This window comes from Vipera ursinii (assembly GCF_947247035.1).
Source record: "Vipera ursinii genome assembly, chromosome: 5".
Lineage (NCBI taxonomy): Eukaryota > Metazoa > Chordata > Lepidosauria > Squamata > Viperidae > Vipera > Vipera ursinii.
Window position 1 is genome coordinate 88,054,533 of NC_139518.1, and position 27,529 is coordinate 88,082,061.

A 27,529-nucleotide genomic window follows, 5' to 3' on the forward strand; every position below is an offset into this window, starting at 1 on the left:
GCATGCTTTCTAGTGGTCCACCAGGACATCTAGATGCCTCTCACAGTACTATTGTTGAGCCATGTACTCTCCATTCTGTATCTGTGCATATGGTTTTCCTAGCTAGGTGTAGGGTCTTACTCTTCTCATCACTGAACTGCATCTAGTTGGATAGGGCCCAATGCTCAAGTCTGTCAACATCCTTCTAAATCTTAGGTCTATCTTCCAAGGTGTTAGCAATTACCCCTAGCTTGGTATCTGCAAATTCACTTTACCTAGGTCATTTATGAAGATGTGGAAGAGCACTGGGCCCAAGAGAAAACTTTGAGGTACTTGAAAGAGGTGACTAAGCTAAGCCCAAGGGTGGGGGTAAATGTGTCATCTGTTTGGAATTGTTGTGCAGCCACAAGAAACCCAAGTCCAGTCCCCTGTGAATTTGGGTGGATCTTTGTTGTTGTTAGCTGCGAAGTCGTGTCCGAGCCATCACAACCCTATATACAACGTTCCTCCAGGCCTTCCTGTCCTCTACCATCTTCTGGAGTCCATTTAAGCTCACGCCTACTGCTTCAGTGACTCCATCCAGCCACCTCATTCTCTGTTGTCCCCTTCTTCTATTGCCCTCAATCTTTCCCAGCATTAGGCTCTTCTCCAGTGAGTCCTTCCTTCTCATTAGGTGGCCAAAGTATTTGAGTTTCAACTTCAGGATCTGGCCTTCTAAAGAGCAGTCAGTGTTGATCTCCTCTGGGACTGACCGGTTTGATCACCTTGCAGTCCAAGGGACTTGCAGGAGTCTTCTCCAGCACCATAGTTTAAAGGCCTCAATTCTTTGGCACTCAGCCTTTCTTATGGTCCAACTTTCACTGCCATACATTGCAACTGGGAAGACCATAGTCTTGACTATACGCACTTTTGTTGACAGGGTGATATCTCTGCTTTTTAGTGTGCTGTCTAGATTTGCCATTGCTTTCCTCCCCAAGAGCAAGCATCTTTTAATTTCTTGGCTACAGTCCCCATCTATCTTGGAACCCAGGAAAATAAAATCTGTTACTACCCTCCATCTATTTTCCAGGAATTGAGAGGGCCGGATGCCATAATCTTGGTTTTCTTAATGTTAAGTTTCAACCCAACTTTTGCACTCTCCTTCTTCATCCGCAACAAGAGCCTCTTTAGTTCCTCTTCACTTTCTGCCATTAGAGTGGTATCATCTGCATATCTTAGGTTGTTGATATTTCTCCTGGCAATCTTAATTCCAACTTTTGATTCATCTAGCCCTGCCTTTCTCATGATGTACTCTGCATATAAGTTAAACAGGCAGGGTGACAGTATACAGCCTTGCCGGACTCCTTTCCCAATTTTGAACCAGTCAGTGGTTCCGTGTCCAGTTCTCACTGTTGCTTCTTGACCCGCATATAGGTTTCTCAAGAGACAAATAAGATGGTCTGGTACTCCCATCTCTTTAAGAACTTGCCACAGTTTGTTGTGATCCACACAATCAAAGGCTTTAGCATAGTCAATGAAGCAGAAGTAGATGTTTTTCTGGAACTCCCTAGCTTTCTCCATGATCCAGCGTATGCTGGCAATTTGATTTCTAGTTTCTCTGCCTCTTCGAAATCCTGCCTGTAGTTCTGGTAGTTCTGGTGAATCTGGTGCCAACGTAGCTTGATTGTTAGTAGACCATATCATGGGTATAGTTAGCATGTAATAAATTTTTAGTGTTTTGAACTCAATTCCTGTTCCTGGTCACTTGCATCTGTCACTGCATGCTTTCTTCCATGTAGATGTAGTTCCATTGGGGAAGTGTGATTGGTCAGCCAACTGCACATCCTAAAAAAGGGGTCACACTGGGCTTCCGGTTTGCGCATGCGGCGCTTGCGGATGTGTGGGAAGAAGCGTCTCCCCGCCATCCAATCTATCTTCCTTGGAAAACCCTGAAAAGGGTTGAAAGTCACCCTGGAGGGGCAAACACCGTGAGGAGGCCCTCCTTGTGATCACAAAAGGGTGGCATCCTTCCATTTGATCCAGAGCAGCTCCTTTGGCCCAAAGGCTTAATGGCCAATCATTAACCAAAAGCACCATCAAGCACAACGGAGGAATCTGGAGAATCTGGGTGACACCTTACCTTTCTTATTCCCCTAACTATCCTTCCCCCTTTTGAAAATCTCCTCCCCCTCTTTTGAAAGATTGGCGACTGCTTACTTGGGAAAAAATTTTAAAAGAAACCAAATAACTAAGCTAAAAAGTTAAGCAACCTTATTTGTACCTTTGAAATTCTTGGGCTATTAAAAAGCTTTTATTTCTGCGGGGACCTACTACCCTATTTTCTACTTAAGCTGTGAAAGAAGAGGAAAAGAAAAATACTGATTAATTGGATAAAAGCCTCATATTAGTATGAAACATCTTATTTTATATGGTATTGATGACATCTTGTGGTGAAACCTGATATAGCAACTAAACCTTTTCTTTATTGTGAGAGCTGGCTGAAACACAGATATGTCCTTGACACTATCTTTAAAGATAAGAATTGGGAACACCTGGCACTGAAAACAATCTCTAGGAATAGTGGAGGTGGACAGTCACTGACTCTTATTAAAATAACCTCCACGAAAGACCTATCTGTAAACATCAAAGAAATGGAGGATTATATTCCACCACTTAACTATAAACTGATACTTGAAACAATTCTGGCACTGGCTGAGCAAATGAAAGCCTGACTGCAAGATAAATCTGACAGCTTAAATCTGTCAAATGAAACTTTGGCTTTAAATGATGAATTGGCAATCCAAAAACAAACAGAAGAAGAGGAAATTAACATCAAAATAGGAGACCCTAAAGAACAACAAATACAATCTATTGAGAACCTTGATGCCCAAAGCTTGATTTTAACTATAAAACCTACAATTCAAAAAATTATAGAAGCCGAAGAAAGCAACACTAAGCCGGAAGATACCAAAGGCTTTCGAATACAGTATGTTGAGAACCTAGTCAACCAAATAATAACTACAACATCAGTCATCCCCTCTTATCTAAGCCAGATGGAATTGGAAGAAGAAGAAGACCAGACTGAACTAATGACAAGTACACCATACCAAACATCGAGAATTGATCTATTAAACCAATATCAATGATTACAAAGGGGACACTTTCTTTGCAAAACTGACAATTGGATGGTCTCCCTGGATTCAAACAATGTGTGTTGGAAGAAAGGGGGACACATTTAAGAATCTAAAGGCACCAATATGGAAGCCTGATTGGCACAAAAAGAAGGCGAGAGTTAGATTTAAAAGATTGGATTTGTCTTTTTGTTGGGACTTGTAATGATAGAGCTTAAAATTTCTTTTAATGGGCTAAGGGGAATCTTTAAAAGATATAAACTTATTCTATACTTAGGTTTTAGATCTTTAAGGGAAAGCAAAATTAGCTATCAGGACATAACTTTGAATTTTATTATAGAATTTGGAATGATATAATAAAAACATTATTTTAATAATTGATGAACTATTAAGATGATAAATAGAACATATTTGTTGTAATAATAGAGATTAAAAATTCTCTTAATGGGCTAAGGGGAACTTTTAAAAGGTATAAACTGATTTTATATTTAACTTCTAGACTTCTAAGGGAAAGGAATGTTAGCTATTAAAATTGATTTATATTATAAAATCTGGAAGGATACAACAAAATATATTTTTTCAATAATTGGTGAACTATTAAAATGACAAGCAGAATATACTTGTATAAAATAAGAATGCACTGAAATGAACAATTTATGTATTTTAGACAAGATAATTACTGTATAATGAAAGTGGGAAATGTGGGTTACCCTAAAATTAAGTTTTTCTTCTATATATTACAGGCTACTTTGAAATATTCTATTGCAGTTAGGTAAAATTCAAAAACAGGACATGGATATGTATAAGTGAAAATATATTGAAAATTGTTCTAATTGATTGTGTCACAATTAGAAATGTATTAATTTGATTAATTTGATTATGTTATCATAACTAAGGGAATCGGAGAGGGAATTCTTGTTGATGTAAGTTGAGCTATCTACCAATGATTTTGTTATTTGCTATTGTCTACTTCTAACTACCCAACCACCGTATTGCTTCATAAATACCTGGATGTAAAATTTAAAACATTAATACAACTTGTATTAAAAAAGGTCACACTGTATAAAAAAGGACTGGATTTGTTCATTATTTTCCCAGATAGTAGGCTCTGAACTAAGGAGTAGATATTGTAAAGAAATAGCTATGAAGAGGAATTTCCTGACAGTCAAAGCTGTTAGCCAATGGCATGGATTGCCTCATCAGGCAGTTGGATATGTATCCACAATGCTTGCAATTCTCCACTGAACTAGTTATTAAGTTTAATTTATTCTGAGATCCTGCCCAAATGTAATTCTAAAAAAGCAAGAACAAGTTGTAAGTTCTGGATTGGTTAATTTTATTTATTCATTCATTCTGTTTTAGTGCTGCCACAGTCAAAAGATTCTTGGTTGTACACAATACATTTCAACCTGAAACATATACAGTAAAGAGCATTTAATGTATATATAATAAAATAAATAGTAATAATAAATAACATGCATAAATATACATTAAAATACCTAGCGCAATATCCAAAAGCAATCATACAATGTCATTGTCCTAATTAAGCCAAACTAAAGGCCCTCTGGAGGAATTCTGTCACCAACTTCCAATAGGTGATAAACCTCATAGGGTAGAGATGGTAGAGAAGTCTGACTAGGGAAACATAATGAGTGATAACCATTAATTTTCCCTGGGATGTTCACTTACATCAATTTCAGTTGGAGAATATTGTCCCAAAGGCTTAGTAGGTCAAAGTAGCACTTTAAGCACTAATTGGGAATCTTTTGGCAACCAATGCAGGGCTCACAACTCACAACTTTTATTAGTATGACACTAATAAAATTTAAAGTGCTTATATTTATAGCCTTGAACCATAATATATATACACACTTGACTTATAATGTGCTGGTTAAATGAGATTCAAATTTTTGTGGAAAAATCTCCAATTCCCCCAAAATGGCTGGTCAATATTGGATTGAACAAACTGCAGTTCTCAAGCTAATTTTGTGCAACCCTGTGCTAGAGAGACCTCTGGTAAAAAGAACTCTATATCCCATCACCAAAACTGCTTGAGAGAAGGAGTGGATTATCAGGGAACCCCTTTATGCAGTTCTTAAAACAAAACAAAAATTGAGAGAGAGAGAGAGAGAAAGAAATATCTAATATTCATCTCTGATATATATGATTTGGTTTCTGCAAAAAACCTCTGAAGATTTGATAGACTAATTTAGGATTCCTTAAACAGAATTTCATTTCTAATGAAGACATTGGATCTCTTATAGTCCAACCCCTTGCCCAAGGCAAAAGATTTAATTCCATTCCAGGCAAATGGCTGTCCAATCTTTTCTTGCTGGAGGTTTTCAAGAAAACATAGGACAATGTTTGCCCACACATGGAATAAGATATCCTGCCCTGGGCAGGGGGTTGGATTAGAAGAACTTCAAGGGTCCTTCAAGCCATATGATTCTGTGATTCTATGATTTGCTTGAAAAAGAACTCCATTACAATAAATGGACTATAATATTACAGTGGAAGCTACAATAAAAAGCCAATTAGGAATACAGAGTAAGTACATGTTTACCCATGCTCTCCCACAATTTTGGGCCTCAAATAGCCCTATGCCTTTTTGTATCTCTCTCCTCCACCCCCAATGCCAAATATAATAGCTGGAACATATAGCTGGAAGGAGCACCATTCCACCAGCTACCAGATTTCTGCTCCCGCTGCTGCACCCACATCAGATACCCAAGTTTGGTAATGGAGTTTCCCATTACCAAAATCTAGTTAGACTTGGATATATTAAGATAGGAAATGTAAGACATTTTTTAAAGTGATTCACAATTGGTGACACTCTTAAACACATATTTTGGGATCTTGGTTACCTGGAACTGGTCTCTTGGCAAGGTCTTCAAATAAGTCTGGGGGTATATGCCACTTCCTAGCTGCTGGGTCCTGTTCTTCTGAGCCCTCTTCCTTTCTCATTTTGTCCAGTTCCCAGTACAGCTTCCCCTCCTGTCTCCAGTGCCTCCAATGATCCAGTGGGCTCCTACTCCATTAATGGGATTCTGGGGATTCCTCGATCAAATGGTGAGAAGAGGAAACGTGATGAAGGTAGGGGAAAGCTTTTTCTCCTTTATTGGTTCACTTCACTCCTTTGGGAAACTAGTTGGAACCCTAATAAGCTGAGAAACTATTTAAAATAAGGTAGGAAAGCAGTTGAATATTATAATCCAGAATACCTTTTGAAAGCAACTCTCACTAAATTGAGCAGATAGAGTTCACCTACAGTATATGCCATAGCAGGATGACCGTACATTTTGTTAAATGCTGTACTGAAGCAATTTTAATTCTGCTGGAACTACAGGTAGCCCTGGACTATGACCACAACTGAGCCCAAATTTCCATTGCTAAGCAAGACATTTGTTAAGTGAGTTTTACCCCATTTTATGACCTTTCTTGCCACAGTTGTTAAGTGAATCACTGCAGTTGTTAAATCAATAACACAATTGTTAAGTGAATCTGACTTCCTCATTGACTTGGTTTGTCAGAAGGTCTCAAAAGGTGATCACATGAGCCCAGGACACTGCAGCTGTCCTAAGTGCATGCCAGTTGCCAAGCAACTGGATTTTGATCACATGACCATGGGGATGCTGCAACTGTTGGAAGTATGAAAAATGGTCATAAGACCCTTTTTAGTGCCACTGTAATTTTGAGGGGTCACTTAACAATTGGTTGTAAGTTGAGGACTACCTGTAATCATAGAAGACCAGAATCTTGGTAGCAGCAAAAGATGTAAGTGTGAAAAAGAATCCAAAAAAGAGCAAAAAAATAGTGTGAAAAGGAGAAATTTAGTAGGATTCTAAATGGCCTCATTATTTCAGTGACTTCCATTCTATTCTACCTCCAATGCAGCTCTATTCTTAATTATGTATGTCTTTGATATTCCCTGGTTCAATTCACATTATGTAAAATACTCTAAATCCAAGTTAACAAAACATGACTTTTGTGTGCTTGTTGTGCACATGTTGTGCCCAAGCAAATAAGTCTATTCAGCTAAACCCAATAGCCTGATATAACCTGCTGACCCAAGGGCTTGATTCACCTCAGCTGCTGTATCAGAAACAACCTTCCCTATTCCAACAAATTGTGCAGACTCAGCCTCTGGGTTGCTCAGTATGGGGTTTTCAAACAACACTCTTCACTTCAGTGGGAAGTCAATGGAGTTCTGGGCACAAACAGTATCTGGATGCAGCCAAGTTTTTATTCTTAAAAGGTTGCTTCGTGATCAGGTTCCATTTTTTTATTTCTTTTAAACTAACAGATTCTGTGATTTGAAAATATTTGAAAACCCATCTTAGAAAGCATATGCAAAAGATAGAGGGAGTTGTTAGTGAGATTATGGGGAGGACAAGTTCTACAAGGATACATTTTGGAATTTTTTTCTCCTGGCAATCTTATAAATGAAACTGAATAGACTGAATAGTAGGGGCAATTTACCTTCAGAAATAGAACCTAGAATACTAGAGTTGGAAGGCACCTTGGAGGTCTTCTAGTCCAACCCCCTGCTCAAGCAGGAGACTCTATACCATTTCAGACAAATGGTTGTCCAGTCTCTTTTGAAAGCCTCCAGTGATGGAGCATCTACAACTTCTGACAGCAAGCCATTCCACTGGTTATTTGTTCATACGTTCAGGAAATTTCTCCTAAGTTCTAGGTCCTTCTCTCCTTGATTAGTTTCCATTTATTGTTTGTTGTCTTGCCTTTTGGTGCTTTGGAAAATAGTTTGACCCCCTCAAATATTGGAACAGTGCTATAATGTCACCCGTACTCCTCCTTTTCTCTAGAGTAGACATATCCAATTCCTGCCCACCATTCTTCATATGTTTTAGCCTCCAGTCCCCTAATCAATTTTGGTGTTCTTCTTGCACTCTTTCCAGAGCCTCTACATCTTTTTTTATATTGTAGTGACCAGAACTGGCTGCAGTATTCCAAGTGTGGTCTTACTAAGTACTATTAGAATTTCATGTGATCTTGATTCTACCTCTCTATTAATGCAGCCTAGGATTGCATTGGCTTTTGTGGCTGCTTACCCACACTGTTGGTTCATATTTAAGTGATTGTTCACTAGGACTCCAACATCCCTCTCATAGTTACTGGCATTAAGCCAAGTTTCACCTAGCCTATACCTATACAGTTGGCTTTTTGCCTAAGATTAGATTAGATTAGATTTTAGATTAGATAAAATTTATTGTCATTTTTTTCCTCTGGGCACAATGGCATACATTAAAAATGAAATTTAGTTGCTTCCTCTCAAAGTGTAGACATACATAATACACATTTAAAACATACTATATACAACATATATATAGACCTACACCTTTACATATAAGTAACATCTAAAAATTATTCACTGTCCATCTTAAATACATAACAGAAGGAGGAAGCTTTAGAGTTCACAGAGTTAATACTTTATGGAACAAAACTGTGACTGAATCTGGATGTTCTGCTTTGGATACCAATGGAGCCTCCTCCCAGAAGGTAACAAGTGTAGAACCTTACTTTTATCTATGTTGAATCTCATTTTGTTAGACAGGGCCCATTGTTCAAGTCTGCCAAGATCTTTTTGGATCTTGAGCTTGTCTTCTGAGGTGTTGGCTATTCCTGTCAGCTTATTTCCTTCCATGTGGATGTAGTTCCATTAAGGACTACATGTTGAATATGATTTGTTAGCCAGTTACAAACCCACCTGGTGGTGGTGCTGTCTATCCCACATTTTACTAGCTCGCCAAGAACTAGATTGTGGTCTACTTTATCAAATGCTTTACTGAAATCAAAGTATACTATGTCCACAGGATTTCACTGATCTGTTAAATTGGTCACTTTATCAAAGAATGAAATATGATTTGTTTGGCATGATTTATTTTTGATGAACCCATGTTGGCTACTGGTTATAACCTTGTTTGCTTTTAGGTGTTTGCAGATTTGTTGCTTGATTATATTTTCCAAGATCTTCCCAGATATTGATGTCAGGCTAATTGGTCTGTAATTTCTTGGATCTGTTCCCCCGCCCCTTTTTTCCTTTTTTGAAGATGTGGACCACATCAGCTCTTTTCCCGTCCTCAGAACTGGATCCAAGAACTTTAAAAGATATGTTTCAATGGTTCTGAAATCATATCTGTCAATTCCTTCAGAACTCTGGGATATAGTTCATCAGGACCTGGTGATTTTAATCCATCTAGAGCTGACAGGTGTTCTGTTACCTTATTTTTTGCATATTTTAATTTGCATTCCTATCCTTTCATTTATGGTTCTGTTTTTAGTAAGTTGAGTAGTGTTTTCTTTTTATGTGAAGATAGATGCGATGAATGAATTAAAGAGTTATGCTTTCTCTCTACTGTCAGTTATTGCTTTGCCATCATCTCCCCTTATTGAACCTTTTCTTTTAATTTTTTTCTTGTTTTTTATGTGTTGAAAGAAACTTTTTTTTGTTGTTTTGGACATTTGTTGCAAGTTTTACTTTGCTCAAAGCCTAACTTCATCTTTGCAGGTTCGAGCTGTTTGTTGGTATTCTGCCTTAGTTACACATCCCTCTTTTCATTTTTTGTACTTGTCCTTTTTCTCTCTTAGTGGTTTGAGAGTTCTTTGTTCAACCATGCTGGTTTCTTCTTGGTTTTCCTGTTTTTCTTTTTTAGTGCTTTTTGAATGGACTGGGTTTTTATAACCTTTTTTTCAGAGTTTCCCATGATTCTTGAGTTGATTTCCCCTTTTAAGTTTTTCATCCACGGGATCCTTCCCAATCTCTCTCTGAATTTGTTAAAATCAGCTCTTTTAAAGTCTAAAACTGGTTTGCTTATGTACTATTGCTTGTGTCTGTTTTATGTTGAATTTTGTGTGACATAGTCACTCTCCCCTAAAGTTCTTGCAACTTCAATTCCCTCTATCATTTCTTCTGTGTTGGTAAGAATAAGGTCCAGTATCGATGTCCCTCTAGTTGCCATCTCTACATTTTGGGTGATGAAGTTGTCAGCTGACTTAGTCAGGAATGTGTTTGATCTCCCATTTATTGCAGAGTTTGTTTCCCAGTTGTCTCCCAGTCTCCCATGTCAGGGTAGTTAAAGGCTCCCATTGCTATTGTGGTGTGTTTCCCACATATGTTGGTTAATTGGTTAGCAAAAAGTTCATGTATTTCTTCTGCTTGGTTGGATGACTCTAGTGTATACCTATGGCAACGTCATTCTTTTTTCCTTGTATGTTGACACATATGCATTCTAGAAGATTTTTGACTTTTGTTGTGTGCATCTCTGTAGAGAGGAAATGATCTCTAACATATAATGCAACTCCACCTCCTGTTTAGTTAGGTCTGGTGTTTTTTAAATAGTTTGTATCCTTCTATCAGTACATTCCAGTCATGAGTTGCATCCTGCCAAGTTTCTGTAATGGCAATTATATCACACTTGCCCTTGTGTACTAGTATTGCAAGTTCACCCTATTTTTTCACTAGACGTTGAGAGTTAATGTAGAGGCATTTAAGTTCTTTATGGCTGACCCTGGGTATATTTCCTATATCTCTACTTTGCACCAGAGTTTTTCTTCTTTCTCTTTATTTCCTACATCCTTACATGATTGGTTATCTAGTGGGTTTTGCCTAGGTTCTAAAGGTTGTGAAGATTGGCCACACTCCCACTTCAGTTTTAGTTTAAAGCCCTTGTGATAAGATGAGCCAGTCATGTTCTGAATATATTCTTTCCAGTTTTTCTGAAGTGCAGTCTAGTCCTTGCCAGGGAAACCCCTTATGTAGGTAATGCAGACCATAGTCTAGGAAACTGAACTTCTCTTGATGACATTAGTTTTTAAGCCAGTGGTTTGTTTCTAAAATCCTTGGCTCCCTCATTGGATGTTGGCCTTTTGTTGGAAGTATAGATGAAAACACCACTATGGTCCTAATTCTTTAACATTCTTCCCTAACTATTCATAATCTCTTGATATTGTTTCCAGATACATTGTTATGTCATTTGTCCTCACATGTAGGAAAAGAAAGGGGTAGAAATAGACAGCACTGATTATTTTAATAAGGTTTTCAATTACATCTTTGATTTTTGCTCCAGGGAGATGACATACTTGCTTAGATTGACTCTCCAGTCTGCAGACTATAGTTTCTGTTCTCCTAAGAATTGAATGTCGTATCTTCAACTAATTTGTTTACTATATTTATATAGTAAATATATTTATAAACATATATGTATAAATATATTTATAAATATCTACTATATTTATATAATTTATTTACTATAAATAAATGCATGTACTGGATCATTATTTCAGTCAGAAACTCTTTTACACTGTTAGTTGTGTACATTAAAATGAAATAATTGTGTTCATTCCCACTGATATAAATGCACTGCTGTTCTAATAAATTCCTTCACTGGATGGGGTGTTTGATTAGATGATGTACAAGGGCATTTCCATTGTGATTATCTTTAAAAATCCCAAAGCACTGTACATTAAATTTTCAATTAAATTGTTTAATTAAACAGTAATATAATCATATAATAAAATATTATTTGAAATATGCAATGCATTAACAGGACAATAAAGGATTAAAATTCAATAAAATTATCATAGCATCATTGTTTTTAAAATTAAGAGAATACATATGTCTTCCATATATATATATGTGTGTGTGTGTGTGTATTCAGCAGCTTTGTGTAGTTAGCTCATATTTAGTCTGTGATCCACCATCATATTTGATTTTTTTTTCTATGTAGAAGTTTACATTTACCCTTAGTAAAATTAATCTTGCTGACCACTGCTCCAGCCTATCAGGATTTTCTTGATATTGTTCTGCAAGGTGTGCTGACCCCAGATATGATAACTATACTTTTTAAAATAGCCAAGTCATTTCTAAATAGCACAAAGGCAGATAATGAAGTACTGTGTATACCCCTTGATCAGGAGCCACTGACATGTACTTGTTAGCATATAGTTTAGTATATAACTGTCCAACCAACTCTGAATCCATCTAATGGTAGTACTGTCAAGCAAAGTTAAAAACATCAGTCTTCATGATGTTAATATACTACTATGTTCTCAGTGTCTCAGGACTGCCCTTTCCCTTTAACCAGTAGCAGTTGTTTTTTTTGCTTTTAGATTTATTTATAAGTATAATTTCCTTTTGGACCTTTCTAGCTTCTTCACAAAATATTAGCTCCTTGGTGGGGTACCTCTTTGGTGAATCTTTTATTTCTGATATAGTCACAGTTTGCTCTTAACTCAGTCAAAAGCTTCCTGTGCACCTGAAAATGTTTTTTAAACTGCTTTCCATCTTTTTTGTCAGCATAATGATGATTGCTTGCACACTGAGAAATTCTTAGACTTCCTTGACCTGAGGATTTCTGCCCATTATTCCATTATGCTCCAATTTCTCCACTGTGCTAACATTTCTACCTATATTATCTCGAATCCCCAAACTGATGAGTCCACTTCTTCCCAAAATTTCCAGGAGTTTTATCTCTTCAGCCTTATCTTCCTTGTTCATTAGCATTACGATTAGGATTCAGTAGGATTCAGGAAGAAGAAGAAGAAGAAGAAGAAGAAGAAGAAGAAGAAGAAGAAGAAGAAGAAGAAGAAGAAGAAGAAGAAGAAGAAGAAGAAGAAGAAGAAGAAGAAGAAGAAGAAGAAGAAGAGGAGGAGGAGGAGGAGGAGGAGGAAGAAGAGAGATGGAAAGGATGGAAAACCCAATTACAAAGTAGCAGATATAAAAAACATACTCAAAACCCATAAAGGATTCAAATGCCTATACACTAATGCTCAATGTTTAGGGAACTAACAGGGTGAACTTGAAGTACTAGTAGATGAAGGTAGATATGATATAGCTGCCATTACAGAAACACGGTGGGATGAAATTCATGATTGGAATGTACTGATGGAAGGATACAAACTGTTCAAAATAAACAGACCTAACAAAAGAGGGGATGGAGTTGCATTATATATAAAAGATCACTACATCTTTACAGAAATTCAAGGATGAAAACCTCCTAGAATCTATGCGGGTCAATATAAAAGGAAAAAAGAATGACATTGCTATAGGTTATACTACAGACCACCCAACCAAGCAGAAGAAAAAGATGAATGTTTTGCTAACAACTACAAATGTATGAAGGAAACATACCACAGTAGTAATGGGAGACTTTAACTATCCTGATATCAGCTGGGAGACAAAATTTGCAGCAAGTGGGAAATCAAACAGATTCCTAACCATCCTAGTTAACAACTTTGTCATCCAAAAGGTAGAGAAAGGAACTAGAGAAAAAGATATAAGAGGGAGCTGAAGTTGCTGGAACTTTGGGTGAGAGTGACTACATCATATTGGAATTCAATATAATGCAAACACAAGCAATAGAACATAATCCAGCCAGTCTTAAACTTTAAAAGAGCTGATTTTAACAAACTCAGAAAGAGCCTAAGAAACATTCCATGGATGAAAATCCTAAAGGGTAAAACAACTCAAGAAGATTCTAAAAGTCCAGTCCAGCACAATACACTGAAAAAGAAAAACAAGAAATCCAAGAAGAAACCAGCATGGTTGCACAAAGATCTGATAAACTGAAAGACAAATGGACAAGTACAGAAAAATGGAAAGAGGGACACAAAACTACGGTAGAGTATCAGCAGGGAGCCTGAAACTTCAAAGATGAGGTCAGGAAAGCAAAGGCTCAGAATGAATAAAGACTTGCAACAAAAGTCAAAGATAATACCAAAAAGTTATAAATAACAAGAAAAAAATCAAGGAAACAGTAGGTCTACTAAAGAGAGAAGATGGCAAGGAAAGAAAACAAAGCAGCATAACTCATTCTTTGCATCAATCTTCACGCAAAAAGAAACTATAGCCAAACCTACAAAAAGCCTAAATGTAAAAGACAGACTAGAAAGAAAAAAATAAAATAAGCAAGAAAATGCCTATACATATACAGATAACTGGCTAGATAACACTTATCTGGCCTTCATGAATATAAATCACCAGGACCTGACAGATTATATCCTAGAGTTCTGAAGGAGCTGACAGATGTTATTTCAAAACCATTGTACAAATATCTTTCAACAATCCTGGAACACTGGGCAATTACCTGAAGATTGGAAAAGAGCTGATGTGGTTCCCATCTTCAAAACAGGAAAAAAGAAAAAAAACAGACCCAGGAAGCTACACACCAATCAGCCTAACATTACTGGGAATATATTGGAAAAGATAATCAAAAAACAGATCTGTGAACATCTAGAAACAAACAAAGTTATAACTAGTAGCCAGCACATGTTTGTTAAAAACAGATCATGCCAAACCAATCTTATTTCATTCTTTGACAAAGTGACTAAATTAGTAGACCAGCAAAATGCTGTGAACATAGTATATTTAGATTTCAGCAAGGCATTGGACAAAGTAGACCACAACCTACTAAGCTAGAAAAATGTGGGATAGACAGCATCACCACCAGATGGATTTGTAACTGGCGAGTAGTCCTTAATGGTTCTACATCTACATGGAGGGAAGTCAGCAGTGGGTACCACAAAGTTCCATCTTAGGCAATAGAAGGGGGACTCATCCAATTTGCAGATGACACTAACCTGGCAGGAATAGCCAACAAGCTCAGAATCCAAAAAGATCTCGACATACTTGAACAATGGGCCCTATCCAACAAAATGAAATTTAATGTGTAGAAAAGCAAGGTTTTACATTTAGGCAGGAAAAACCAAAGGTACAAGTAAAGATTAGCCAAAACCTGGCTCAAAAACAATAACTGTGAGAGGGACCTTGGCGTTCTAATGGACGATCACTTAAATATCAGCTAGCAATATGCAGTGGCAGACAAAAAAAGTTAATACAATCCTTGGTTGTTTAAACAGAGACATATAATCAAAATCACATGAATTATTAGTATCACTTTATAAATCCTTAGTAAGACCACACTTACTATTTTGGCCACCACATAACAAAAAGATGTTGAGACTTTGGAAAAAGTGCAAAGAAGAGCAATTAAGATGATTAAAGGTCTGGAAGACTAAAAACATATGGAGAACGGTTGTAGAGTTTGGGTTTGTCTAGTCTAGAAAAAAGAAGGACTAGGGGGACATGATAGCAGTATTCCAATATTTGAGAGGCTGCCACAAAGAGGAGGGGGTCAATTTATTTTCCAAAGTGCCAGAGGGCAAGGACAAGAAACAATGGATGGAAACTAATCAAGGAGGGAAGCAACCTGGAATTAAGGAGAGACTTCCTAACAGTGGAATTAACCAGTGGAACAGCTTGCTGTCATAAATTGTGGGTGCTTCCTCACTGGAGGTTTTAAGAAGAGGCTGAACAGTCACTTGTCTGAAATGATGTAGGGTCTTGAGCAGAGAGCTGAACTAGAAGACCTCCAAGGTCCCTTCCAGCTCTATTCTGATTGATAGGATCAAATCTAGGTGAACCTGCCCTCACTTTTTACTACTGTTGATGCTACTACTCAGATGACACCCAATTCTGGGTAATGTATCTGGAAGAATGTAACTAAACTAAAATTCAGTCTATAGTACGTAATCCTAATTTCAGGTGAGTGAAGGAAAAGTATCTTGGAGGGGGCTTATATTTATTATTTTCAGATACTTATGAATACTAATATCCTCTTGAATGGCCATTAGAGCTGAGATTAGAAATATATGTTATCAGTTTTGGCTGATTTGCCGGTTACACTGTCCCCTAGGGAAAGAAATAGATCTAAACACCGCAGTGCATACCCCAGCAATCTCTGTATTTTACCAACACTGTGTCTTCTTGAAAACACATCTTCTTTTTCTTCCTTCTTTTTGAGATTGAAGTAGATCTATCCTGTAACAGCTTTATCACACTCCATATTTGTATTTTGGGTGATAATTCTCAAGCCCTGGAATTGATTACCAATAATCAAATTTGATGAATAAACTCAAATGACTGAACCATTTAAATGAAGATGTTCTCAGGCAATCTTTTAAAAACTGCTGTCAACAATTTCCTTTGATTTGATCCTGTTGTATTTGAAGGAGGGAAGGTTTTTGATTTTCCCTCCCAATTTGATCTCATCCAACTCCCAGAATTGCCAGGTAATATTGGAACTGCAGCCCCAACTCATTTGGAAGACCCCAGGATAAGGAAGATTATTTAAGTTATAAGAATCTATATAGAGCACATCTTTTTTTTTTATTGAAAAGTTTTAACATACAATTTTTCTTTAAAAATCCCCCCTCCCCCTCCCTTCTCCCTCCCCCCTACCTCTCCCCCCTCCCCCCCTCCCCCCCGACTTCCCAGAGCTAAATACAAGGTATATATAAAAAAACAATCATAAACAATCATATACTAACAACTATAAACTCTAAAATCCATCACTCTCTAGCTTATATAGGATAAAACAAGCCTTAGTAATATTAAATATATATAAAAAAAACTAAAAGAAAAAAAGAAAAAAAAAGAAAGAAGACTTATTCAAATGCTACATAAAACTTCTTAACCCTATACTTGTTCTGGATAAACTCAATCCATTTTCTCCATTCCATAATATAGCGTTCTTGTGAGTGATCTTTCAAATAGGCCGAAATCTTCGCCATCTCTGCCAGGTCGGAAACCTTTAAAGTCCACTCTTCTATGGTCGGCAGTTCCTCTTTCTTCCAATACTGACCTATCAAAAGTCTTGCTGCCGTAATTAAATTCAACATCAACTTGGTGTCCACAACTGTAGCATCTGTAATTATTCCCAACAAAAAAAGTTGCGGACAAAACTTTATCCTCTGTTTAAAAATCTTCTGCATGTTCCACCAGACTTTTATCCAAAAAGCCTTAACCTTTTTACATGTCCACCATATGTGAAAATATGTTGCATCTTCATCACCGCACCTCCAACATTTAGGCTGATAATTCGGATACATACTTGCAAGCTTTTTAGGATCTAAATGCCATCTATAAAACATTTTGTAAAAATTCTCTCTTAGATTTTGAGCTTGTGTAAATTTTACGTTCCTCACCCAAATCTTTTCCCACGTGTCCATTGTGATAACTTCCTGGATGTTTTGGGCCCATTTTATCATACAATCCTTAACAAGTTCTGTTTCTGAATCAATCTCTATCAACGCAAGATATATCCGTTTAATATGTGCTGGTCCCTGATTTCTAATTTGCTTTATCAAATTTTCATCAGTCATTGTAAAACCATTTTTCTGGTCTTCTTTCCACCTGGCCCGTAACTGAGTATATTGAAACCAGTTTTGAACAACCTTCTCTTCTCGCAAGAGGCTATATGATTTCAAACACCAGACATTTCTTTCCAAGCTTAGGATCTCCTTGTACGTAGTCACATCATGTTTGAAACCAGCATGTATATTTTCTATTGCGTGTTTTGGAATTGCCCACAGTGGTATCTTGCAATCTAACTTATGTCTATACTTCTTCCAAACTCTCAGCAATGCCTGTCTTAAAATATGCACTCTAAACACATTGTCTACCTTCTTGTCATACAACAAATATGCATGCCAGCCAAACAACAAATCATGGCCCTCAAGATTTAATAATCTCTCTTGTGTCAAATTAATCCAATCACTTATTCCTACTAATGCAGCAGCTTCATAATATAGTTTAAAATTGGGCATTTTAAGACCACCTCTCTCACGAGTATCCTGCATAATCTTAAGTTTAACTCGTGGCTTTTTCCCTGCCCACACAAATTTATTGATACCTCGCTGCCATTCCTCCAAATTAGAATCTTTCTTAAGAATCGGTATCATTTGAAATAAAAATAAAAATTTAGGCAGGACATTCATTTTCACTGCTGCAATCCGTCCCAACAAAGACAATTGCAATTTTTCCCAACTCTCCAATTCTTTTTGAATTTTCCCCCATAGTTTTTCATAATTATTTTTATATAACTTTGTATTAGAGGGCGACAAAAGCACCCCCAAATATTTAACCCTTTTAACAATCTCAAATCCAGTTAGTCCTTCTAAGAGAGCCTTTTGCGAAACTGTCATATTTCTGGCCAAAATTTTGGTTTTCTGTGTATTAACTTTAAACCCAGAAACCTTCCCATATTGTGTTATTATCTCCATCAGGTCCACAACAGAGTTCTCTGGCTGGGTCACTGTAACAACCAGATCATCTGCGAATGCTCTCAATCTATAATCCTGATCTCTAATTTGTATCCCCTTAATTTTTTCCGAATTCCGTATTTTAACCAATAATATCTCTAATGTTAACACAAATAACAAGGGCGATAACGGACACCCTTGCCTTGTGCCCTTCTCAATATTACATGCTTCTGTCAGGCTATTATTAACTATAATTCGGGCAGTTTGTTTTTGATATAATGCCCTAATCGGTTGCAAAAATTTTTCCCCAAAATCCATTTTGTCTAAAACTTTCAACAAAAATTGCCAATTCAATTGATCAAAAGCTTTTCCAGCATCTAGAAAAATTAGCGCCGCAGAGATCTGGTTGTTCCTTTCCAAAAACTCTAACACATCAACTATATGCCTCACATTATTTTTCATTTGCCTACCACTAATAAACCCCATTTGATCCCCATGAATCACCTGTTGCAGAACCCTCATCAGTCTATTAGCCAAAACCTTAGCAAATATCTTGTAATCTGTATTTAAAAGCGATATCGGTCTATAATTTTTAACTTGAGTAGCATCTTGGTCTTCCTTCGGAATCAAGGAAATAAAAGCTGTTCTCCAAGACGGTGGCACCTTTCCCCCCCTCTGGATTGTCTGGAACAGTTCCTTTAACGGTTTTATCATCTCTAATTGTAAATTTTTGTAATAGGCCGCAGTCAAACCATCCGTACCTGGTGCTTTATCCACCTTCAATTCCTTAATTGCTGTAAAAATTTCTTCTTCTGTAATCAATTGATTAATCCCCTCTTTTTGTACTTGCGTAAGAACCGGGATGCTAGCATTCTCCAAATATATATCAATGTCTTTTTCATTAATCTTCTCCTTAGCATATAATTTAGAATAAAAATCCACAAAAGCATCCTTGATAAGGTCCTGTTGAAACACAACCCTTCCTTTATGCTCAATTTTATCTATATTAGAAGCCCTTTGTTTTTTCCTCAATCTATAAGCTAACCATCTACCTGGTTTATTAGCGTTGCAAAAGGTATTATGCCTGGCAAACCGCAGATTGGTTGCCACTTGGTCAGCCATTAATTTATCAAATTGTCCTCTTAACAGTTTAATAGCCTCCTTAGTCTTCACATCCTCTGAGTTCAAAATCAAAGCCTTTTCTTTTTCCTTTATTTCATTCTCCAGTTCTTTCCTCCTAGCTTCCACAGCACATCTATGTTTATTATTCATATATATCAACACCCCTCTCATGTAGGCCTTGCTAGCATCCCAAACCATATCCATAGAGGTACCCTTGTTCATATTAATTTCAAAAAAATCCTTCATCCACTGTTTGCATTCTTCCACATTTCTCTGATTTCTAAACAAATTCTCATTTACGCACCACGAGCGCCTGTCTCTTTTCTCCTTATCAATCTCTAACCAAACTGGACTATGATCAGAGATAGTTCTTGCACAAATCTTCACCTTTTTAGTCCTCAAAAAAAAATCATTAGTCAACAAAATAAAATCAATCCTAGAAAAAGATTGATGTCTGTCAGAATAAAAAGTGTAATCCTTTTCCTGCAAATGTCTCTCACGCCAAATATCTCGCAATTCCAAGTCATCCTTCATTTCAAAAAAAGATTTAGGCAGTCTAGCATGACTTGGAATGCGCTTAAAAGCTCCAGCCTTGTCCATCTGTACATCCAAAACACCATTCCAGTCCCCCATAAAAATAAAAGATTTATAATCCAACTGGGTAAGCTTTGTGTGAAGTAAACTAAAAAAGTCAGCTTGTTGTTGATTAGGTGCATATAATCCAACTAAAAGCGTCTTTTTACCTTCTAGCAGCAGCTCTATCATAACGTATCTTCCATGCTTATCTGCTTCAATTAAGTCTGCTGTTAAGGCACTTTTAACATAAACAACCACTCCATTTTTCTTATTCATTGCAGAAGCAACAAATTGCGTACCCAACCTTGAGTTCGATAAATACTTTTGATCCACAACTCTAATATGCGTTTCTTGCAAACATATAACATCTATCTTGAATTGTTTTAAATATTGAAAAATTTTCTTCCTCTTCTGTGGTGAATTTAGTCCATTAACGTTCCAAGTTAAAAATTTAGTTGCCATGCATATCCTCCCAAAGCTCTTGGAGCACTGCTTTGATAGGACTATCTTCTTTAGGCCATGCTCCTCCCACTGCTTGGCTGTACGTACGTTGTGGAAGTTCCAAAGACTTTTGCTGGTCTTGTTCTTTTATTTTCTTTGATCGTTTTAAAGCAGCACGCGTTACCCTTTGCTCTCTAGAGCACATATATAGAGCACATCTTATCAAGGAAGCAAAATTGCCATCCAGGTAATATAAACAAGGTAGAAAGGGATGCCGCAGGTTACTAAAATTCAGAATGAAAACTTGCATCCTAAATTCCATTATGAGATTGTGAAGAAAAGTCGGTGGTATTTTAGATTCATAACCCAGTGGTAATATGTTCTCAATACAGGGATTCAAACAAGTGAACTATAAGCACCACAACAGCAGCAAAGGCCTGATTGGTATGTAAAAGAAAACAAAGATGACTAGAAGAGCTTCTGACAACCTTAATTCATCATTGTGCTGGCTTACCTTTTTCTTTTCATGTTCCCATTATATTTGTTTGTAAAAGTATAATTCAATTTTGAAGGTAATTTTCTGGAAAGAATTGGAAGGATGGTAGGACGGCTAGATAAGACAGAGATGGGGAAACAGGAGAAAATTTAGGCCAGGCACAGCTCTTGGTGAAAGAAAATTGCATATTCAGTCTCCATCCATGAATCTTTCCTAAGGTTGCCCACCTCCTTCTCAGAAACAATAAAGGCTCTCTCCCGTTTGCAAGACAGACTAGAAGTCCAGGACATCAGCATTCACTTCAAATTCAGGATCATTAATTCACCTGATTACCAGATGCAGTAGTACCATTTTGAAAGAGACCTTCTCTTTCCATTCCTCAAATATACCGTTATTGTAGGTGAACATAGAAAGAATTGAACTGAAAGAGAAGCTTTTGCATTCTCAGGGATATATGAAATGAACAAACAAAGGTACAACTTTAAAGTGATCCATGTTCTGTTAGGGAGGATGAGTGGATAGCAGCCATCACTATAGTCTCTGTTGTACTGTTACTACAAATTAAAAGGAGCATGTTTTGTCCTACATGACTGTCTCTTGAGCAGAGAAGCCAAATGTATGTCAGCGTGTATGTTGGGGAGGGGGAAGAAGGAGGATTTATCATTTCTTTCTCAGAAGCCCATGCGCTGTATCATCATGTGAGATGACATTTGAATTTACAATTCTGGTGAGAAAAGCTATTAATTCACAAATTAACATCCCCCCCTTCTCTTTTTCTCCCTCTTACGTGGATGTGCAAAGCAATTGAAAAGACAAAGGAAATAGCCTCAAGGAAGAGACTTTACTACTTGTCTGTCTGGGTAGAGATTGCTTCCAGGTAGCTAAACCAATTACCTGAGCGACTGCTCATGGCAGACTGCTATTGCCTTCTTTTGTAGAACTGCTTGGACCATGGCTGGATTAATCTTTATGTATCTCATTAATGTATGCTGGTAAGGAACTGACCAGGCCCCCTCATCCAGTGTGTTTTTCAAGAAGGCTAAATGGGAGAAAGAGAGGGAATGGTAAAGAATATGGCTGAAGTTGGAATCCTCTTGCTTTGGGGTATTACTACTGGGTGTGATGCAAGCGTGCAGAACCTGAGGTGCATCAAAACCTACTAAAAATTATATTTCATTTACATAGAAGGGAACTAATCTGGCCACATATATTTACTAGCTAAACCAGCCCATGACTTTGACAGTTGTTACTTGAGGGAGATGTCAAAAATAGGATTCTGTGCTCCTTCTGTCCTGCACATTTTTCAAGGTAAGAAAAAAATGCGAAAGAATTACAGCGAAGACTGGTTTCTCTGGAAAATGCCTTCAGAGAGACACATCAATTTTATGATCAAAAAATCACCAACATTTTAATCCATAGCTGCTTTTCTCCCCCCATTTTCCCACAAGAATAGCACAACAGTGATCATGGTGGCAGGGTGAGAGCAAAGAAATCAAGAAAATGCAGTGGTGGGATTCAGCCAGTTTGCACCAGTTTGGCAGAAGCAATAGCTAATTTTTTGTTGCCCAAGCCCAGAATGGACATGCGGAAGAGGCATCCATACAGACAACCAGTTGTTCACATATTTGAATCCCACCACTGGGAAAATGCCAAAGATAGCAAAACCATTGGAAGGAAGGAACATTTTTCCTTAAGCTGTTTCAAGATATTGTACAGAGTTTGGTCTTGTGCTGTTTTTATTTTTAGACATGACAAAAAATATGATGGTTTTGCAACCATCTTTTCTTTTAACATGGAAGATGGGCAACTTGAAGCTCATCCCACCAAACCTGTTTTTGCACCACCCAGAATCACTGTTGCTGAAGTTTGATAGCATCACTTCTTACAAATTTAAGGCAATAGAGACACAGAAAATAATGGGAAGAGATAGGGTTGGGGGAATAGGAGACACAACAAGTATTTTTAAGGAGATTGGGTTTTGTTTTGCATTGATTTCTTTTTCAAATGAAAAATAGTTAAATTTGAACATTATTTGTAAACCATTAATATTTTCAAAACCAGGATTCCCTTTTCTTTTTCTTTTATATCCTATTCCATCTGTTGTTATGCAAATACTGTAAATCATGCTTAAATGTTTATAATCTGAAATAAGTGCATCTACATTTAGCAATAGGCATTTTAAACCATAAATAATTAATATATGAAAGCATGAATGAGTTCATGAAAATTATAAATGATAAATGACAAGAAGCAGGAGAAATAGAAACTACTTCTAGAAGTTCAGATTAATAAAATGAGGCTTTAAAGACTGTTTCATATGGTAACATGTCTAATCTTAGCTTTGGTTCCCCTTTTTTCTTAGCTTTTTTTCTGAAAATTATTACCATCTAGGGAGATAAATTCCAAAATACATAAACTACTATTGTTGTTGAACTTCAATACAGCATTGATGGTTAAAAGTGCCTGCTTTTAAAAGGCAAAAAATAAGAGATGCTCCATTCCTTTTGTGTTCATTAGGATTTAGCTCCACTGCAACATAAATTAAAAAAATTAAAAGTAAAGTCAATGAAGAAATAAATAATTATGATTAAACAAACTATACTTTTAATCTTTATAAATACTAAAGTACTAAAATAAGTAGTGAATATATTTCATTTTTCCCCATAAATCTTCCTTTTTCTCAATGCTTCTCCACAGCAGAAATGATTTTTATTACTTCCTTCAAAATTTCCAGAAAATCCATTCTAACAAATGTTAAGTAAAGCAGTAGATCATTTGCACATGCATAAAATCCCATTATCTTCTTATCTTTTTATACACAATTAAATCCCATTTGCCCTTTTGCTCCAGTTCAGATTTGCTCCAATGCCAGATTAAATGACAATTCAGATTTAATGAAAATTCTACATTGAAATTTTAAGTTTATTAAAATATAAGATTATAGTCATAGGCCAAACACTATTCAGCTTTAGTGCACAAACCTTCTCCAAGTTTACAGAGGATTTCCTGTAGAAGAGAGAAGATTGTTGAAATACATGTAAAACTGTGGTGGGCAATGTAAAGCCCTTGAATGTAGCTGAACTACAGTTTCCACCAGTTTCAGCCAGCTTGACCAATAAAAGTTCGGTCACCAACTTACAGGTTATTGCAGTACAGCAGGTGAAACTGTTCTAATTCTGGTGACTAAAAAAAAAGATAAAACAGTGTACCACAGGAGTTTTTTTTTTAAAAAAAACATACAGGAAAAAGTGGAAACTCAAGGAAAGAAAAAAATAAACACACCTACCAATTTTGAACCTGCAAATTTTAATTACAGGGCAAGAGTAGTCATCACTGTAATGCTATAGCACTCATGGTGAAAAGAGTTTTAAAGATATTTTGATATCAGTTTATGTTTGTGGTATACTTACTGTATGTAAAGTTTGTGGTATACTTACTGTATGTATGTTTGTGGTATACTTACTGCATGTAAAGTTATATAGTATATATCCAGGAAGAGCCACCAACATGGGAGAGAAAGGTAGAATGGCACAAAATCAGGCAATTGTCCAATTGGAGAGTGCAGTAGTTGGACTGAAGCTGTTCCAAAATCCTGGACAGGATTTTCTTAAACCAACTTAGAGTCAAGTTGGCATGAATATAGGATAGCAGCATTGTAATTAGTAAAAGCAGATATGCTTTCTATTTGTAGAAGCTATAGCATGTTGGCACATTTTCCTATTCACAGGGCAAATCAAGGGACAAGTATATTTCACTGGTTGCCATTTTATATGTTTACTACCTACCCTGCTTTTCTTTAGAGCATTCAAGACCCCATCACATAAGGGCCACATGCACACAAAAAAAGTGCTTCTAGGGACACAATGCTGCTTAAGCACACAACAAGAACAACATCATGTCCTGCTGGTGCTCTAGAGCAGAGATCAATCAGTAGGAGAAACAGCAGACAGCACTAGTAATTCAAATCATCCTGACCTTTCAGTGAACCCAAATCTGCTGACCTTGACAGCACTCTACAACTCCTTGCTTAGAAATCCCAGCCATTAGAAAGGAAGTGCACTATGAGTTTCTCCACTGACTACTTAGCACTTGGGGGTGGTGCAGGTGTCATCCAGTAAATCCTGAGAGCCCTTTATTGGTTTTAGTCCATGATGGCAGTGCAGTAGCATTCTCTATGTCAATGCTGCAAACATTGACATGTTTTTGCACTGACAATATAAGAGGCAGCCTTTTGCTTTAACTGGTTTTGAATCACTAAAGCGTGGGTGGAATGCAACCCAGATGTTTTGACAAGATAAGGGATAGCCGCTTCAGAAGGGAAGTGAAACTTTATGTGTTAAATTAATTGGTAAATGTGATTCATGATGTGTAAATAAGGGAGGGAAATTATGTATGATGTGGTGTGTCAAGGGGAGGAGAATTTAGATTCTGGTATCCATCCATGAGTGCTGATGCTCTGTTCTGCTCATTATAGACTTTTTTAGAATAAATAATCATGCAGTGCTCTTTGATGTGCATTTTAAGAGCAGAGAGAGAAAGATGATCATGACTCATCTTCACACTGTTCAGAAAGCTCAGGAAGTAAAAGAAGAAATAATGTAAAAATGTCTGAAAACTTGTCAGACATTGTCAGAACAATGCAAACATGAAGTACAAAAAGTGGACTAAGGGAAGTGGGGGAAAAAGAAAGAAACATGGATCACTTTTACTTTCGTGTCTGCTTATTTGTTGTTAGCTGCAAAGTCGTGTCCGACCCATCGCGACCCTATGGACAATGTTCCTCCAGGCCTTCCTGTCCTCTACCATCTTCTGAAGTCCATTTAAGCTCACGCCTACTGCTTCAGTGACTCCATCCAGCCACCTCATTCTCTGTCGTCCCCTTCTTCTATTGCCCTCAATCTTTCCCAGCATTAGGCTCTTCTCCAGTGAGTCCTTCCTTCTAATCAGGTGGCCAAAGTATTCGAGTTTTAGCTTCAGGATCTGGCCTTCTAAAGAGCAGTAAGGGTTGATCTCCTCTAGGACTGACCGGTTTGATCGCCTTGCAGTCCAAGGGACTCGCAGGAGTCTTCTCCAGCACCATAGTTCAAAGGCCTCCATTCTTTGACGCTCAGCCTTTTTTATGGTCCAACTTTCACTGCCATACATTGCAACTGGGAAGACCATAGCCTTGACTATACGCACTTTTGTTGACAGAGTGATGTCTCTGCTTTTTAGTGTGCTGTCTAGATTTGCCATGGCTTTCCTCCCAAGGAGCAAGCGTATTTTAATTTCTTGGCTACAGTCCCCATCTGCAGTGATCTTGGAGCCCAGGAAAATAAAATCTGTCACTACCTCCATTTCTTCCCCATCTATTTGCCAGGAATTGAAAGGGCCGGATGCCATGATCTTGGTTTTCTTAATGTTAAGTTTCAACCCAACTTTTGCACTCTCCTTCTTCACATGTAACACAAGGCTCTTTAGTTCTTCTTCACTTTCTGCCATTAGAGTAGTATCATCTGCATATCTTAGGCTGTTGATATTTCTTCCGGCAATCTTAATTCCAACTTTTGATTCATCTAGCCCTGCCTTTCTCATGATATGCTCTGCATATAAGTTAAATAGGCAGGGCGACAGTATACAGCCTTGCCGGACTCCTTTCCCAATTTTGAACCAAGCAGTGGTTCCGTGTCCAGTTCTCACTGTTGCTTCTTGGCCCACATATAGGTTTCTCAAGAGACAAATAAGATGGTCTGGTACTCCCATCTCTTTAAGAACTTGCCACAGTTTGTTATGATCCACACAATCAAAGGCTTTAGCATAGTCAATGAAGCAAAAGTAGATGTTTTTCTGGAACTCTCTAGCTTTCTCCATGATCCAGCGTATATTGGCAATTTGATCTCTAGTTCCTCTGCCTCTTCGAAATCCTGCCTGCACTTCTGGTAGTTCTCGATCCACATACTGCTGAAGTCTAGCTTGTAGGATTTTAAGCATAACTTTACTAGCATGTGAAATGAGTGCAATGGTGCAATAGTTTGAACATTCTTTGGCACTGCCTTTCTTTGGAATTGGAATGTAAACTGACCTTTTCCAATCCTGTGGCCACTGTTGAGTTTTCCAAATTTGCTGGCAAATTGAGTGTAGCACTTTTACTGCATCATCTTTTAAGATTTTGAATAGCTCAGCTGGAATACTGTCACCTCCACTAGCTTTGTTGTTGTCAGTTTTTCTAAGGCCCACTTCACTTCACATTCTAGGATGTCTGGCTCGAGGTCAGTGACCACCTCATTGTGATTATCAGGGACGTTAAGCTCATTCTTGTATAGTTCCTCTGTGTAATTTTGCCATTTCTTCTTAATCTCTTCTGCCTCTGTTAGGTCCCTGCCATTTTGGTCCTTTATCATGCCCATTTTTGCATGAAACGTTCCCTTCATCTCTCCAATTTTCTTGAAAACATCTCTGGTCCTCCCTATTCTATTGTTTTCTTCTATTTCTTTGCACTGTTCATTTAAGAAGGCATTCTTATCTCTTCTAGCTATTCTCTGGAATTCTGCATTCAATTGGGCATATCTTTCTTTTTCTCCCTTGCCTTTTGCTTCCCTTCTTTCCTCAGCTATTTGCAAAGCTTCCTCAGACAGCCATTTTGCTTTCTTGCATTTCTTTTTCTTTGGGATGGTTTTAGTTGCTACCTCTTGTACAATGTCGCGAACCTCTGTCCATAGTTCTTCTGGCACTCTGTCTATCAGATATAATTCCTTAAATCTATTTG

At 37.3% G+C, this 27,529-nt stretch overlaps 1 protein-coding gene across 2 annotated transcripts in view; it reads left to right on the plus strand.

Moving 5' to 3' along the window:
• The window catches only part of PAX2 (paired box 2), a 188,312-nt gene that overhangs the window by 77,079 nt on the left and 83,704 nt on the right, over positions 1 to 27,529 (plus strand). For both annotated transcript variants that reach the window (XM_083364655.1, XM_083364654.1), the window contains exon 5: positions 6,063 to 6,182. In XM_083364655.1, coding sequence (XP_083220781.1) covers positions 6,063 to 6,182 — 120 coding nt within the window. The remainder of the gene's footprint in view (positions 1 to 6,062; positions 6,183 to 27,529) is intronic.